Raw genomic sequence first — 18,270 nt, 5'->3', positions numbered from 1 at the left:
CATAGTCATCCGGATCAGCTGGTGCTCTCATGCTTCAGTGTTGCTTGCATAGAAGTGATTTAGCTCGTCTGGTAGGCTTGTGTCACTGGGCAGCTCGCGGCTGTGCTTCCTTTTGTGGTCTGTAATAGTTTTCAAGCCCTGCCACATCCGACGAGTGACAGAGCCGGTGTAATATGATTCAATCTTAGTCCGGTATTGACTCTCTGCTTGTTTGATGGTTCGTCGGAGGGCATAGCGGGATTTCTTATAAGCGTCCGGGTTAGAGTCCCGCTCCTTGAAAGCGGCAGCTCTACCCTTTAGCTCAGTGCTGATGTTGCCTGTAATGCATTGCTTCTGGTTGGGGTATGTACGTACGGTCACTGTGGGGACGACGTCATCGATGCACTTATTGATGAAGACAGTGACTGATGTGGTGTACTCCTCAACGCTATCTGAAGAATCCCGGAACATATTCCAGTCTGTGCTAGCAAAACAGTCCTGTAGCTTAGCATCTGCATCATCTGACCACTTTTTTATTAACCGAGTCACTGGTGCTTCCTGCTTTAGTTTTTGCTTACAAGCAGTAATCAGGAGGATAGAGTTATGGTCAGATTTGCCAAATGGAGGGCGAGGGAGAGCTTTGTATGCGTCTCTGTGTGTGGAGTAAAGGTGGTCTAGATTTTTTTTCCCTCTGGCTGCACATTTTACATGCTGGTAGAAATTAGGTAGAACGGATTTAAGTTTCCCTGCATTAAAGTCCCCGGCCACTAGGAGCTCGGCCTCTGGATGAGCGTTTTCCTGTTTACTTATGGCCTTATACAGCTTATTGAGTGCAATCTTAATGCCAGCATCGGTTTGTGGTGGTAGATAGCCACGAAAAATATAGATGAAAAGTCTCTTGGTAAATAGTGTGGTCTACAGCTTATGAGATACTTTTCCTCAGGTGAGCAAAACCTCGAGACTTCCTTAGTATTAGATTTTGTGCACCAACTGTTGTTTACAAATATACACAGACCGCCACCCCTTGTCTTACCGGAGTCAGCCGTTCTATCCTGCCGATCTCTAGCGTATATCCCATCAGCTGTATGTTGTCCATGTTGTCATTCAGCCACGACTCGGTGACACATAAGATATTACAGTTTTTAATGTCCCGTTGGTAGGATAACCGTAATCTTAGGTCGTCCAATTTGTTTTCAAATGATTGAACATTGGCTAATAGGATTGATGGAAGAGGCAGTTTACTCGCTCGCCGTCCGATCCTTACAAGGCACCCCGACCTACGTCCACGATATCTCTCTCTTTCTCATGCGAATGACGGGGATTTGGGCCTTGTCGGGTGTCTGTAGGATATCATTTGCGTCCGGCTCGTTGAAGAAAAAACCTTCGTCCAATACGAGGTGAGTAATCGCTGTCCTGATATCCAGAAGCTCTTTTTGGTCATAAGAGACGGTGGCAGAAACATTATGTACAGAATAAATTACAAATAACGCGAAAAAACACACACAATAGTACAATTGGTTAGAGGGCTGTAAAACGACAGCCATCTTCTCCGGCGCCACTTATGTGTAATCAGGTGTTTGTCCTCACTCAAGATTGACAGCAGCGCTCCAAACAAAAGACAATGAATAAATTGACAACAATGGAATTAAATAAACCAAAAGTGTAGCCTAGGTTGTGCGCTCTGCAAACAACGTGTCCACTCCTACAAAGACAACGATAAGACTGTAATAATAATTTATTGAATGCATTAACAGAAATTACCGTAACCAAACAAACATTGTAGATTAGGAATTATGGGAATTAAAGGTAAATGCACTACTGGTGATACTGGTGTGCCATCCCCGCGGCCTCCAATGGATTAGTCCACTCAGACAGGTGCCATAATTAAAAATATATTTGCCGCTGCTCGATTAAAATATCTCGGTCAACCAACAGCCTATCGACCAGTCGACTAAATGAGGTCAGCCCTAATGTCCTGTGTGTTATAGGGTTGGGCGACGTCAACCTTTGTCTTCTCGTGATTATGTACTCATAAAACATATACGATGGTATCGCCCCCTATTGGCCAACCCCACCCCCCCCCCCCAAAAGAAATGCTGAATCATTAGAAAAGGTAAGTGTGGGCAAATCCTTTCTAATATTACTTTCTGGTTGAGTTTCAGTATGGAACAGGTGTGTCTGATGGAACCAAGTGACAGTCAGCTGATGAGGAATGGGCTAGAGCTGGGCGACATTGACAAAAATCTATATTGTAATTTTTTGCGATAACGATAAACATTTTTGGGGGAGGTGCACAGTTACTCTAGCCTGGCTGACGCGCGACCCACGTAACTACACAGCGAGCTGCAAGGATGTAGAGGCTGGTGTTAGCAAGACTCCAGGTACTCTCCATTAGCGCCCTTTTTATACCATGTCAAATTAATTGCCATATTAGCCGAAGTTATTTGGTTACCAGGTGATCCAGCATATGATTTATACGATGATTGATATAACGCTGCTACAGAAAGAGACCTGTATTTTAAACATTCATTTAGTTATGCATTTATTTCTTAATTCTGATTTTGAATGTAATAGTATTTCAAACCAAGTTCAAGTCTGTCAGTATATTGGTGGTTGGTAATTGCAGCATATTATTTGCTCCAAACACAATCAAAATGTAGGCATATAACTTTTTGCTCATTTATATTTAACTTGATTACAATACATACCGATCACGCGGAGAAGTCGATGGCCAAAACACAGCAACCTCGTCCATCCTTAACGTTTGTGATGCTGATCCCCAGGCTTCTAGCGAGTCTCGCAGCTATTATCTCCCCAGTGTGGTCGTCTGCAAGCACCAGCTGCGCAGCTTCCAGTCGGCATCGATGTAGTGCAGTGTCAATTACATGTAGGTCTCCAGTTGTTGTCGCGAAATAGTGCACCGGTTTCAGCTCCGATGTTATTTTGGCGTGACATTTCTTGTACATGGCATTTTGTATTTCTTGTCCAGAGTGTGAACCATCTTCTTGAACCCACTGTTCAATTGTTGAAATTGGGGCCATGTCTTTTGCAATGTGGTATGTTATGGCATCTGTTATTTCATTCCTTTGGTCAGAATGTGTTAAAATCTAATGATCAAATCAAAATGTATTGGTCACATACATATATTAACAGATATTATTGCGGGTGTAGCTAAATGCATGTGTTGCATAGGGAGTTGTGTGTGTGCAAACGATTCCGTAATGGATTGTTGCCTGGGCTTTGCTCTTGTCATGACGCTTGTTGGCCTCTGCCTCATTTTTCTTCGCCATGCATTTGTCATGCTGTATTACGTGCCTGTTTCAAATGGTAGAATAAGTTGCTTGTGTTTCCTCGAGTGGTTGCTATAGTTTTGCGACAGTACAAGCACACTGCCTCACTCTGCTCGATGTCACTAGGTTTAAAACCAAAGTAAGTCCCAACAAGCGACACAGCATCCTTCTTTGGCAGTATTTGTTCTTGGATTTCAGTGACAGCATTTTCTTCGTCGCTGTTCAATTTCCCCCACTAATGAACAAAGCTACTCGCAACATCACTTGTGAGAACTGCCAACAGGTGTGGGAAGCATGGAATAGAACACGGCTCTGATTGGCTGCTGTAGTCTTAGTTAAAATGAAACGACATAGATGAAAGTGTTGAGCTCCGGGAGCGCAATCATTTTTTGCTATGCCGTTTCGCTTTCAAATATGCCACGCCGCTCCGTAGGCTATTGTTTAATGCTTGAAGGAACATTGTGTACTCATCGACAATTACCGACATATGCAAAATTGCTTCAGTATGAGTTAGAAATGTCAGTAATTTTTGGTTTATCGTCCCAGCTCTTGAATGGGCTGTCTTACCGTAGTGAGTTAGGTTATAAATCATGGGCTGGATAGAAGCATAGTCTACGGTCTTCAGAACTGGATAATAATTGCTTTGCCTCATCCTCCTCTCTTAATAGGCTATTCTTTGTTCCAGTTCTCATAAAGCTGTGATTGAGAATAGCCTATGCCTAGGCCTATAGCCTCCGACTTTCAAAAAGAACAAGAATGAAAGCGGCAACTTTAGGACAACAGTACCTTCTTCTTAGGCTATTAGGGAAATACTTTGTCTTAAAGCTGTTATGATAGGCTATATTGGCCATTTGGTTTTTAACCTTGCATGGATGGATTGTTTACGCCCTGCACAGAATTTTTTTCTTAATAAGCTTAAACTTGATTGAACTTGTCATTCAATTTTTCTATACGCCATTGATAGTTTGTTCTCTCTCATTATTAGTCCCTTGGCTACCTTACGTTTTAAGGCTATTCAAACTATTTTTTAAGATGGAAATTAGTTCAATCATTTTAGATGGAACTCATTGAGATTCATTGTTTGATCGGGAGAGAAAGCATGCATGCATTAAACAAAAGCTTAGTAGCCCAAAGTCATATTGAATGGCGAGAAGGGAATATAGCCTACGTTTTTTAAAACAGCTAGACAGAATTTAGTTTTTAGTTTTTTTTATGAATAGGTTTAGGCTGTAAAGCCCATGCATCTGACAGAGCGAGAAAGAGGGAATCAATATTTTCTGTCTGGAAATCTGGGCTTCCTTGGTGGAATTCACCGCTCTGGCTAGCCTACATTCCTCTCTTGTTCTGCTCTGTTGAAATAGGCTGTACCAAATAGGAATAGGCAGATTACTCGGAATGTCACTTTGGTGCTAACCAACTCCATTCTTAGGTCTACTGCGCAGCGCCAGTCAAGTTCAAATAGGGTAAACCATTGTCTGTCACATCACAATGTCGTCACCATCGACGATGGCTGTCAATCATGGTCGATAGACGAAACTATCGTAATATCGCCCAACCCTGATTCAGTTTGCTCCTACTTCAAGAGACATTTGGACCAGCTAGAGATTAGTCACTGTCATAGAATTCATTTGCTCCATTGTTTACATTTTGTTGGTGGGCCATCTCAATCATTGGTCGTGTGGCTTTAAAGTGTGGCTGATCTGATGGTTCTAAAACAGGGCTGATATTAGGGATCATCTTATGTTATGGTTTTAGATAAAAGCCCATCTTTCCAAGCTTTCCTCACTCATCTTTTCTCTCTACCCCTCTTTCCAGTCCTCAAAGCTGCTGTCACTCAAGCGTCGTTACAGTCGTTGCTTCATAAGATCCTCACAGCCGGCCCGTCAGCCTTCAACATCACTACTCTGCTCTCCCAAGCAGCCCAGCTCTCCAACCAAGGTAGGCCTTCAGCCACCCTGTTTTTTATCTTGCTTCCTTGTTTGTTTTTAGATCCACAATGGCAACCTTCCTCTTCCAACTTGCCACTGTTGATTTTAAAGTCTATCTAAACCAGATAGATGTCTAATCATTCTCCACCCTCTGTTACCCCCAACAGCCCAGCAGTCGAACCAGTCCCCCATGTCGTTGACGTCAGACGCCTCCTCTCCCCGCTCCTACGTGTCTCCCAGGATCAGCACGCCGCAGAACAACGCTGGTCACCACAAAGCCCTGCTCAGCACGCCCCCTGTAGCCTCCCAGACCAAGGTACTGTCTCCTGTAGCCCCACCGCCTAAGGTAGGGCCTCTCTCTACCACACTGTCCGCTGTAGCTTGTAGCCTTCCAGCCTAAGGTACTGTCTACTACCACTCTGGTAGGGCCATGTCTATTTGGCTGCTTTTACACAGGCAGCCCAATTCTGATATCTTTTCCCACTAATTTGTCTTTTGACTAATCGTATCAGCTCTGATGTGATTGGTCAAAAGACCAAGTAGTGGGGGAAAAAATATCAGAATTGGGTTACCTGTCTAAATGCAGCCTCGTAGCCTTGCCAGTCTAATGTAGGGTCATATACTAACTACTACACTACTGCCTGCCTAGCAGCCTCCTGTTGCCCCCCAGCTACAGGTAGGACCTCTGTGTCTAAAGTAGTTATCCTGCCTAAGGCAGGGCATGTCTACCTCACTCTGCCTGCAGAGCACCATCTCTGTTCAATCCATGTGTCGCATTACACATATTGGCTGTCTTGTTCTGTATGTAATGTAAATGATTAAAGTGGATGGGTGTATTTGTGTTGGCTTCATAACCTAGCTGGTCTGGGCCTAGGAGTATTTGCAGTTGATGTTTCACAGCATCACAAACTGGCCTAAATCATACCCAGGTTCAGTTTTTATAAGTGCTGTAGGGAGTAGTGTTGTCACGATACCAGAATTTTGACTTCGATACCAGGTTTAGTGTCACGATACTCGATACCATCATGATATGCGATACCAAAACGATACAATGGCAAAAAAATATGTATTAGCCAATGTCACAGAATGGCAATTGATCCAGACAGATATCCTCTGCTACTGCTCTGTTCAATCGTTGGGGATCTTTTGAGCTCAATATCATTATATTTGAACATTTTGATGTAAATTTTTTTAGAAGGCCATGTCAAATCAAATTGTATTTGTCACATGCGCCGAATACAACCGGTGTAGACCTTACCGTGAAATGCTTACTTACAAGCCCACAATGCTGTTGTAAGAAAATATATATATATATTTTTTAAGTAAAAAAAACACACAAAAAACAATAATGAGGCTATATAGAGTGGGTACCGGTACCGAGTCAATGTGCGGGGGTACAGGTTAGTCGAGGTAATTTCAACACGTAGGAATTGGTCAAGTGACTATGCATAGATAATAAACAGCGAGTAGCAGCAGTGTAAAAACAAAGGGCGGGGGGGTCAATGCAAATAGTCCGGGTGGGCATTTGATTAATTGTTCAGAAGTCTTATGGCTTGGGGGTAGAAGCTGTTAAGGAGGCTTCTGGACCTAGACTTGGTGCTCCGGTACTGCTTGCTGTGCGATAGCAGAGAGAACACTATGACTTGGGCGACTGGAGTCTTTTACAATTTTTTGGGCCTTCCTCTAACACCGCCTAGTATGTAGGTCCTGGATGGCAGGAAGCTTGGCCCCAGTGATGTACTGTGCCGTACGCACTACCCTCTGTAGCGCCTTACGGTCGGATGCCAAGCAGTTGCCATACCAGGCGGTGATGCAACCGGTCAGGATGCTCTCAATGGTGCAGCTGTATAACTTTTTGAGGATCTGGGGACCCATGCCAAATATTTTCAGTCTCCTGAGGGGGAAAAGGCGTTGTAGTGCCCTCTATACCACTTTCTTGTTGTGATAGTTTGTTGGTGATGTTGACACCAAGGAACTTGACACTCGACCCGCTCCACTATAGCCGATGTGAATGGGGGCGTGTTCGGCCCTCCTTTTCTTGTAGTCCACGATCATCTCCTTTGTCTTGCTCACATTGAGGGAGAGGTTGTCCTGGCACCACACTGCCAGGTCTCTGACCTCCTTCCTATAGGCTGTCTCATTGTTGTCGGTGATCAGGCCTACCACCGTTGTGTCGTCAGCAAACTTAAAGTCCTGCTTTGCCACGCAGTCGTGGGTGAACAGGGAGTATAGGAGGGGACTAAGCACGCACCCCTGAGGGGCCCCCGTGTTGAGGATCAGCGTGGCAGATGTGTTGTTGCCTACCCTTAACACCTGGGGGCAGCCCATCAGGAAGTCCAGGATCCAGTTGCAGAGGGAGGTGTTTAGTCCCAGGGTCCTTAGCTTAGTGATGAGCTTTGTGGGCACTATGGTGTTGAACGCTGAGCTGTAGTCAATGAACAGCATTCTCACATAGGTGTTCCTTTTGTCCAGGTGGGAAAGGGCAGTGTGGAGTGCGATTGAGGTTGGGGCGATATGCGAATTGGTGTGTGTCTAGGGTTTCCGGGATGATGGTGTTGATGTGAACCATGACCAGCCTTTCAAAGCACTTCATGGCTACAGACGTGAGAGCTGCGGGAGGTAGTCATTTAGGCAGGTAACCTTCGCTTTCTTGGGCACAGGGACTATGGTGGTCTGCTTGAAACATGTAGGTCTTACAGACTCGGTCAGGGAGAGTTTGAAAATGTCAGTGAAGACACTTGCCAGTTGGTCCACGCATGCTCTGAGTACACATCCTGGTAATCCGTCTGGCCCCGCGGCCTTGTGAATGTTGACCTGTTTAAAGGTCTTACTCACATTGGCTACGTAGAGCGTGATCACACAGTCGTCCGGAACAGCTGGTGCTCTCATGCATGTTTCAGTGTTGCTTGCCTCGAAGCGAGCATAAAAGGCATTTAGCCCATCTGGTAGGCTCGCGGCTGGGTTTCCCATTGTAGTCCGTAATAGTCTGAGAGCCCTGCCACATCCGACGAGTGTCAGAGCCGGTGTAGTAGGATTCAAATCTTAGTCCTGTATTGACGCTTTGCCTGTTTGAGGGTTCGTCGGAGGGCATAGCGGGATTAGTTTCCCACTCCTTGAAAGCAGCAGCTCTACCCTTTAGCTCGGTGCGGATGTTGCCTGTAATCCATGGCTTCTGGTTGGGATATGTACGTACGGTCACTGTGGGGACGTCGTCGTCAAGGCACTTATTGATGAAGTCGGTGACAGGTGGTATACTCCACAATGCCATTGGAAGAATCCCAGAACATATTCCAGTCTGTGCTAGCAAAACAGTCCTGTAGTATCTGCATCATCTGACCGCTTTCGTATTGAGCGAGTCACTGGTACTTCCTGCTTTAGTTTATGCTTGTAAGCAGGAATCGGGAGGATATAATTATGGTCAGATTTTCCAAATGGAGGGCGAGGGAGAGATTTGTACGCGTCTCTGTGTGTGGAGTAAAGGTGGTCTAGTTTTTCTTCCTCTGGTTGCAAATGTGATGTGCTGGTAGAAATTAGGTAAAACGGATTTAAGTTTGCCTGCATTAAAATCCCCGGCCACTAGGAGCGCTGCTTCTGGTTGAGCATTTCCTTGTTTGCTTATGGCCTTATACAGCTCATTGAGTGCTGTCTTAGTGCCAGCGTCAGTTTGTGGTGGTAAATAGACGGCTACGAAAAATATAGATAGTGTGGTCTACAGCTTATCATGAGGTACTCTACCTCAGGCGAGCAATACCTCGAGACTACCTTTAATATTAGACATCGCGCATCAGCTGTTATTGACAAATAGACACACACACACCCACCCCTCGTCTTAACGTAGCTGTTCTGTCCTGCCGATGCATGGAAAACCCAGCTGACTGTATATTATCCGCGTCATCATTCAGCCACGACTCGGTGAAACATAAGATGTTCGTTTTTAATGTCCCGTTGGTAGGATAGTTTCGAACGGAGCTCATCCACTTTATTCTCCAGTTATTGCATGTTGGCTAATAGAACAGATGGTTGAGGCGGGTTACCCACGCGCCAACAAATTCTCACAAGGTACCCTGATCTCCGCCCCCTGTATTTCCTTATTTTCTTCATGTGAATGACGGGGATTTGGGCCTTGTCTGGGAGCAACATTATATCCTTCGCGTCCGACTCATTAAAGAAAAAATCTTTGTCCAGTTCGAGGTGAGTAATCGCTGTTCTGATATCCAGAAGCGCTTTTCGGTCATAAGAGACTGTAGCATCAACATTATGTACAAAGTAAGTTACAAACAATGCAAAAAAAAACACACAAAATAGCACAATTGGTTAGGAGCCTGTAAAACGGCAGCCATCCCCTCCGGCGCCATTCTTCTAATGTATGCATTCAATTATCAATTATACAATCCTACAATCAATTTTAATTAGTTTTAACCAATCCAACTTCAAAACATAATTGGAATAATTTATTTGAATGGTAAATCTCTATTGATGAATTGGGTAAATCAATATGTAGAAGGCTATTCACAATACAGGTGAATGCATATTATTCAATAGGTGTGGGCATGCATTGAGTTATTGAGCTTGTTTTAGCTGATTTCATGGGGCTACAGTTGACAAACAATCCCTTCCATTTGGGACTTATTTTATTGGCAACTGCTAGGAGAACATTTTATTTTATTTTACTGAGCAACCACGTCTTTTATGAAAGTGTGCGCTGTCTCTTTAAGAAAGTAATGATGTCAAATGACAGGAGGCACATGCATAGTCTTTTTGAAGGAGACATAAGGCCAGGCAGACAAAGTGAAAGAGTATTTATTTTGGTGGCGAGGTGGACTAAGTGAATTAACGTTTTTGGTGACAATCAGCTTTGAAATCAGCATATTTTGCGTTATGGTTTGCATATCATCACAAACAAAGTACTAGGGTAGTGAATTGATGTTAGCTTCAGCTGTAAGCCAGCAAAAAAAGCCAGCAAATGTGTATTCTTGCATTGTGAAAGTGTTTTAGCCTGTATGGACATTGTTTTTCGAACAGTAATGAACGGTTTAAATGTTTTATTCAAGTGTGTTAGCAATCTTCTGTGCAGCATTAGTGGGGCACTAACAATGCAGCCCAGACAGCTCAAGCAGTGAATGATTAAGTGGAGCAGGCACTGTGCGAGCTATACACTTATAGACTTGATCCTCTCAATCACGTTTGATAGAAGTCAGACTGTAACAAAAATTCTAGTACCTAAGCGAGAAATGGCAGTGGAAATGCTTTTATTCACAACTATCATATTGAAGTAAACTTGGAGTCACGTGATGACATGTTGTGTGGTCCTCCCACTACAACTCAAAATGATTTAATTTATTAGTCTACTGATGAAATACAGTGCCTTCAGAAAGTATTTATACCCCTTGACTTATTCCACGTGTTGTTACAGCCTGAATTCAAAAGGGATTACATTAATTTTTTTCTCACAAATCTACACACAATACCCCATAATGACAAAGTGAAAATATGTTTTAAGAAATGTTTGCAAATTAATTGACAATAAAATACAGATCTCATTTACATAAATATTCACACCCCTGAGTCAATACATGTTAGAATCACCTTTGGCAGTGATTTACATCTGTGAGTCTTTCTGGGTAAGTCTCTAAGAGCTTTGCACACCTGGATTGCACAATATTTTCTAAATTCTTCAAGCTCTCAAATTGGTTGTTGATCAAGATGAATTAATTTACATTTACATTTTAGTCATTTAGCAGACGCTCTTATCCAGAGCGACTTACAGGAGCAATTAGGGTTAAGTGCCTTGCTCAAGGGCACATCGACAGATTTTTCACCTAGTCGGCTCAGGGATTAGAACCAGCGACCTTTCGGTTACTGCCACAATGCTCTTAACCACTAAGCTACCTGCCGCCCAGTTATCATCTCCCAGTGACTGGTAGAAAGCAGACTGAACCAGGTTTTCCTTCAGGATATTGTGTGTGCTTAGCTCGTTTTCCGTTTATTTTTTATCCTGAAAAACTCCCCAGTCCTTAATGATTACAAGCATACCCATAACATGATGCAGCCACCACTATGCTTGAGGCAAATCTTTGGGGCAAATCCAATAAGAAACTTTGTATTAAAGACAAAAAGTGAATTGCTTTGCCACATCTTTTGCAGTATTACTTTAGTGCCTTGTTGCAAACAGGATGTTTTGGATTTTAAAAAAATTATGTGCAGGCTTCTTCCTTTTCACTCTGTCAATTAGGTTATTATTGTGGAGTAACTACAATGTTGTTGATCCATCCTTAGTTTTCTCCTATCACAGCCATTAAACTCAACTGTTTTAAGTCACCATTGGCCTCATTGTGAATTCCCTCAGCGGTTTCCTTCCTCTCCTTCAACTGAGTTAGGAAGTACACCTGTATATTTGTAGTGGCTGGGTGTATTAATACACCATCCAAAGTGTAATAACTTCACCATGCTCAAAGGGATATTCAATGTCTGCTTATTTTTTTTATCAATAGCTGCCCTTTGCGAGGCATTGGAAAACCTCCCTGGTCTTTGTGGTTGAATCTGTTAGAAATTCACGTCTCGACCGTGGGACCATGCAACTTATTATGAGACTTGCTAATTTTTACTCCTGAACTTATTTAGGCTTCCCATTACAAAGGGGTTGAATACTTATTGACTCAAGACATTTCAGCTTTTCATTATTTTATTAATTTGTAAAAATGTGTAAAAACATAATTCCACTTTGACATTATGGGGTTTTGTGTGTTGGCCAGTGTTAAAAATAACTACATTTTAATCAATTTTAAATTCAGGCTGTAACATAACAAAATGTGGAAAAAGTCAAAAAGTGTGAATATCTTCTGAAGGCACTGTAAGTTATAATGAACTTCTCAGGGTGGCGAAATGCAAGGTGATGAGCTTGATGCTCCTTTCCAATAAATATTGAGGGTCTTTTATATTATATTGCATTATGAGGATTTTATAATATTTTTATGAAAATCTGTCGCCAATTGGATGGAAACCTAGCTACTGTCATTGTTATCCTATCCTATAACATCCCCCTGTGTTTGTGTCAAGAGTCAGTTAGTCAACAGCAGGTGTATTTCAGTAAAATGATGGTCTGTGCCAGTCTAATCTGGGCTTTTAACCTTCATCGCTGTCTCTGTGTGGTCGTGGTGAACGGCAATGGTTCTGGTGTGTTTCCTCTCCAACCCTTCTCCCCTCTCTGTCTGTGTGGTCCAGGTGAGCAACACGCTGGTTGTGAAGCAGCAGGGATCAGCCCCTCAGCCCTCCCCCCAGCAGCCCCTCCCCAGCGAGAAACAGCACGGACACGACATCGCAGCCTCCCCAAGGACCCTCCAGCGTCAAAGGTGAGCTTCTCATTTACATTTTAGTCATTTAGCAGACGCTCTTAAAAAAAAAAAAAAAAAAAAGTATTATGGGCTGGAACGCTGTACAGTGCATTCAGACAGTATTCAGACCCCTCTTTTTCCACATTTTGTTATGTTACAGCCTTATTCTAAAATTGATTAAATAATTGTTTTCCCTCATCAATCTACACACAATACCCCATAATGACAAAGCAAAAACAGGTTTTTAGACAATTTTGCAAATGTCTAATTTTTTTTTTTTTTAACATACCTTATTTACATAAATATTCAGACCCTTTGCTATGAGACTTGAAATTGAGGTCAGGTGCATCCTGTTTCCATCCTTGAGATGTTTCTACAACTTGATTGGAGTCCACTTGTGGTAAATTCAATTGATTGGACATGATTTGGAAAGGCGCACACACCTGTCTATATAAGGTCCCACAGTTGACAGTGCATGTCAGAGCAAAAACCAAGCCATGAGGTCGAAGGAATTGTCCATAGAGCTCAGAGACAGGATTGTGTCGAGGCACAGATCTGGGGAAGGGTACCAAAAGATGTCTGCAGCATTGAAGGTCCCCAAGAACACAGTGGCTCTCCATCATTCTTAAATGGAAGAAGTTTGGAATCACCAAGACTCTTCCTAGAGCTGGCCAAACTGAGCAATCAGGGGAGAAGGGCCTTGGTCAGGGAGGTGACCAAGAACCCAATGGTCACTCTGAGAGAGCTCCAGAGTTCCTCTGTGGAGATGGGAGAACCTTCCAGAAGGATAACCATCTCTGCAGAACTTCCACAAATCAGGCCTTTATGGTAGAGTGGCCAGATGCAAGCCACTCCTCAGTAAAAGGCACATGACAGCCTGCTTGGAGTTTGTCGAAAGGCACCTAAAGGATTCTGAATGCCAAGCATCACGTCCTGGCACCATCCCTACGGTGAAGCGTGGTGGCAGCATAATGCTGTGGGGATGTTTTGCAGGGACTGGGAGACTAGTCAGGATCAAGGGAAAGATCAACGGAGCAAAGTAGAGAGATATCCTTGATTTTAAAAACCTGCCCCAGTGCGCTCAGGACCTCAGACTGGGTCGAAGGTTCACCTTCCAACAGGACAATGACCCTAAGCACACAGCCAAGACAACGCAGGAGTGGCTTCAGGACAAGTCTGAATGTCCTTGAGTGGCTCAGCCATAGCCCGGACTTGAACCCGATCTAACATCTCTGGAGAGACCTGAAAATAGCAGTGCAGCGACGCTCCCCGTCCAAACTGAAACAGCTTGAGAGGATCTGCAGAGAAGAATGGGAGAAACTCCTCACATAAAGGTGTGCCAAGTTTGTAGCGTCATACCCAAGAAGACTCGAGGCTGTAATTGCTGCCAAAGGTGCTTCAACAAAGTACTGAGTAAAGGGTCTGAATACTTATGTAAATGTGATATTTCATTTATACAGTTGCCAAAAAATTCTAAACCTGTTTTTGCTTTGTCATTATGGGGTATTTCAGAATAAGGCTGGAACGTAACAAAATGTGGAAAAAGTCAAGGGATCTGAATATTGTCCGAATGCACTGTATATGACATTGTGTGGTGTTGAATGTGTTCGTTGTGTGTATCATGTTAATTGTTGTTTTTAGTGTGAAAAATCTATTTTAAAAAAAATAATCAGAGCAGACGCTCTTATCTAAAGAAGACAAAACAACTCTGTGTTGGTCTGACTGATGTTAAGGAAAAACAGAACAATGCCATGAACATGCCTTGTAAGAGACCTTTTAAATTGTCAAAATGTCGTGCTGTGGCACCACCTGCTGGTGGTTTATAGAACACGTTTTTCATAACTCATTGCTTTGTATCGCTACACACAAAGACCGTTATGGATTCACCGTTGTTTAACCAAAAGAAATCAAGACGACATCAAGTTCAACACGTCTGTTGATATGTATATGAACTGATAAGCGTATTTAACCAAATATCATGATTCACAAGCCACTGAGTGAATACAGTATTGCAAAAATAAGTATTACAATGTAGATTATTCCCCCCGCCCTTACTGTAGTCAGACACTGGAGTGTTATATGAGCTTAAAATAATATGCAGAATGTGTCCGTTTTGTCTGTGGACCCTTTTCTCTCTGGCTGTAGTTGGTCAGCAGAATCTCACATAATATGCACAATTGTTTAGTTATATTTTATTTCTAAGAACCTTTCCTCTTGTTGATATTATGCTGTGTTGGTCTGTTTTGTCTGATTTATCGGTTTGACCCTCTCCTCCTGTCTCCTCTGTTACAACAACAACGTTGGTGATGGTGTTATTACAGCAGAATATCATTGATGTATAAGATGCATACTTAGTCTGACCCTCTCCTCTCGTTGCTCCTCTGTCATTCCACAGCAGTCGGAGGAGTCCGTCCCCAGGTCCCAACTATGTCCCCCCCAGCAGCAGCAGTGCCACCACCACCACCTCCACCCCCTCCAGCTCCTCTTCCTCCACCCGACCAGCCTCCTGCTCCTTCACACCCACCCTAGCAGCACACTTCAATGAGAATCTCATCAAGCATGTCCAGGGCTGGCCCGCCGACCACGCAGAGAAACAGGTAGGTTACGCATCCAAGGAATTGTATGCATTATTTGTTTTTATTTTACCAGTAAAGAGGATAGAGATTGTATAGATTTTAGCAGTATTGGGTAACCGATTCAACTCATTATTTTGATGTGAACCTTGATTCATTATGCATTGATCAGTGTCGTTGCTGTTGTTTTTTGGATTATGTCTTGGATTATGTTCAAGTTTTTTTTTTTTTTTTTTTAGGCGTCCAGACTACGCGAGGAGGCCCACACCATGGGAAGCATCTACATGTCTGAAAATTGCACGGAGTTAAAAAATCTCAGATCCTTAGTTCGAGTCAGTGAAATTCAAGCGACATTGCGCGAGCAGAGGTAAGAGTCCAGACCTTAATTGCCTGCGATATGCATGTTAACATCCATGTGTTCCATTATTACAAATATTTTAACATGACAACTAATACATATATTTTCTGCTCTTGTCTGTAGGATATTATTTTTGAGACAACAAATTAAAGAACTTGAAAAGTTGAAGAATCAGAATTCCTTCATGGTCTGAGAACTTGAGTTGAAGAGTGGAGTGGAGAGGAAAGGGTGGAGAGACCCATTGCACATGGTTGTAAGAGAGCCGTTGGTTGGTAGAACCGTTCTGTGTTCTTGTTCTGTGCCCAGTCTTAACACAAGCTGCAGTTGGATTGGCTTTGGACCGCGGGGCGGGGAGAGGGCTGGGCTAGGGGGAGAGGGTCTGAGTGGTTGATTGGTTTTTGGGGAAGAGGGGAGAAAAAGGGTTGATACAAGACATGTTCTGCGTCCCAAATGGCACCCTATTGCCTTTATAGTACACTATGTAGGGGATAGGGTGCCATTTGGGACGCACCCATGGTTGGTTTTGTATGCGCCCTGGAGATGTAGATTTCTTGTAGATGTTATCCATGTTGTAAATATGTTTTGTAGATTATTGAAACCATGGAAAGCCATGCTTATCAAAGCTTTTGACATCCAAACTAATCAACGTTATGCCGAGGAAGTAACGGCTTAAGTTCATAGCCTTCTTCATATTAAACTTGTCAGTCTGTGGTTTCGTCCCAAATGGCACACTATTCCCTCTAGTGCATTACTTTTAACCAGAACCCTATGGGCCCTAGTCAAAAGTAGTGCACTATATAGGGAATAGGATGCCATTTGAGACGGCGGCACTGTCAGTCTGCAGACTTCAAGCTTTTCGTTAATAGATCGGTGAACCATTGCCTTGAGCATGTCTATGACCTGCATGGAAACGGTGGAGTATAGCATTATAAAGTCAATAATAACGGAAACATAAAAAATACCTTTAGTGTAAAACAAGCAAGCATAGTAAAACAAACTCACCGTTTTTTCTCTGCTCTTCAATAATAATAATAATAATGCTCAATGGATTAAACAGTTACTTTCCCTATTATCCCCCTCTGGTTGAAGTATAATGGTTACAAACACACAAACACACAGGATGTGTCCCAAATGGCACCCTATTTCCTATATGTATTGCACTACTTTTGGTTAAAATTAGTGCACTATATAGGGAATAGGGTGATATTTGGGAGACTGCCGCTCACAGCTACCCCCCACCCAACCCTCCTCCTGCTTAAAGGTTCATGATGTCTGGTCGCAATGGTTCAGGGATCTGTTTGTTCACAGCTCCCAGTGGCCCTGTCCTGCATTGCATTTCCTAAAACGAAAAACAAACAAACCAGTGCCTGGTGGTGTGATGGAGTGAGTGATGAGTAATGGAAAAAAAGAAACGAAAGAAAGAGGGCGCCGCAATGGTGTGCTTCGAGATCAAGGACCATTCCCACTGCTAGCCCCTCCCTAACTCCTCCCCTGGGCACACCCATTACACGCAGAAGCCCAACCCCCTGGTCTAGCTCCTCCTGTAAGGGGGAGGAGCCGGGAAGAGTAAAAACCCTCCTGTTTTTTTCTCAAACTTTCCAGCAAGTTTTTTTTTATTGGGGAGGGGGGGGGGTACTTTTATTAAAAGCGAGGTGGCACCATCTTGGTTCAACCGAGAGTTCATTCCTATGTACAGTTGATAAAGTAATAATGGAGTTTAAGAAGAAAAGAAAGGTTTTATTAAAAAGTTGCAGTGATTACTAGTATATCAGAATATATTATTCATAAATTATTGCTACACATTTTTCTTTGCACCCTGTTGAGAATGAATACTACTGGGAGCTATTAAAGCAGCGGTTTGGGGGCACTGGCAAGGTATAGGGTGCAACTGAAATGGCACCGTATTCCCGATTTAGTGCATTACCTTTGACCAGGGCCCATTAGTCAAAAACACTAAAAAGGAGAAGACTGCGATGTCATAATTCTCAAGATTTTTCAGGAAGTGGAATGGGAGCCAAATGGAACTCAGTGAATTTACCTGAATGACACAATTATAACTATTGGCTCCCATTTGTACTTCTTGCTCTCTATTATGACGTAGTCTCTCTAATCCTTTTTAGTGTTTTTACCCATAGGGCCTGGTAAAGGTAGTGCACTATATAGGGAACAGGGTGCCATTTTGGATGTAGACATGGAGGTGCTGATCATTAACTCCACACACCAGGGTCAGAGGTCGAGCAGAGCAATGACAGCCAATGTGAAATGTGCATATTGTAATAAACATGCTAAACTCAAGCGAGCACTGGTTATTATTTTATTGGAGTTCTCTGTTAGTGGTTTGTTTATTATTACTATTAATGCTAGTGCCTTGTTGAAAGTCTTAAGTCACACAACCTCTGACATGGAAATAAATATACCATGTTCTTTTCTATTTGATCAGTAACAAAAAGATCTTCAACAAGCATTTGTCATGCGTCGATCTATAGGGTTGTTTTGGCACGCCCGTCCATACTTGCATCTTTGTATTCCCCCCCCCCCCCCCCCCCCCCCCTCACTCTGAGTCAGTACAGGAACAGTGGCTTTGTCCCAAATGGTGCCCTATGTAGTGCAGTAGTTTTGATCTGGGCCCATAGGGCTCTGGTCAAAAGTAGTGCTCTATATAGGGAATGGGGTGCCATTTGGGAAGTAACCGGTGTCCTGAGCTGTGACTGCCTGATGTTCTCCACCGTTCTATTCTTCTATTGAGTCTGATTGAGCTGCACCAACACATTCAGTAAAGCTCATCACATCATTGCTTTGTATATTGTTTTC

At 43.1% G+C, this 18,270-nt stretch overlaps 1 protein-coding gene across 1 annotated transcript in view; it reads left to right on the top strand.

The window, feature by feature from the left end:
• The window catches only part of LOC311104914 (WW domain-containing adapter protein with coiled-coil-like), a 54,806-nt gene extending 37,052 nt beyond the window's left edge, over positions 1 to 17,754 (top strand). The window contains exons 8-13 of the mRNA XM_084146890.1: positions 5,085 to 5,207; positions 5,365 to 5,513; positions 12,419 to 12,546; positions 14,924 to 15,125; positions 15,341 to 15,468; positions 15,583 to 17,754. Of these exons, the coding sequence (XP_084003016.1) occupies positions 5,085 to 5,207; positions 5,365 to 5,513; positions 12,419 to 12,546; positions 14,924 to 15,125; positions 15,341 to 15,468; positions 15,583 to 15,652 (800 nt within the window). The 3' untranslated portion in view covers positions 15,653 to 17,754. The remainder of the gene's footprint in view (positions 1 to 5,084; positions 5,208 to 5,364; positions 5,514 to 12,418; positions 12,547 to 14,923; positions 15,126 to 15,340; positions 15,469 to 15,582) is intronic.
• Positions 17,755 to 18,270: the final 516 nt, after the last annotated feature.

The sequence above is a fragment of the Coregonus lavaretus genome (genome assembly GCF_964263955.1).
Source record: "Coregonus lavaretus genome assembly, chromosome: 2".
Classification (NCBI taxonomy): domain Eukaryota; kingdom Metazoa; phylum Chordata; class Actinopteri; order Salmoniformes; family Salmonidae; genus Coregonus; species Coregonus lavaretus.
The sequence above is the reverse complement of the archived record's forward strand: the minus strand, read 5'-3'. Positions and strand labels throughout refer to the sequence as shown.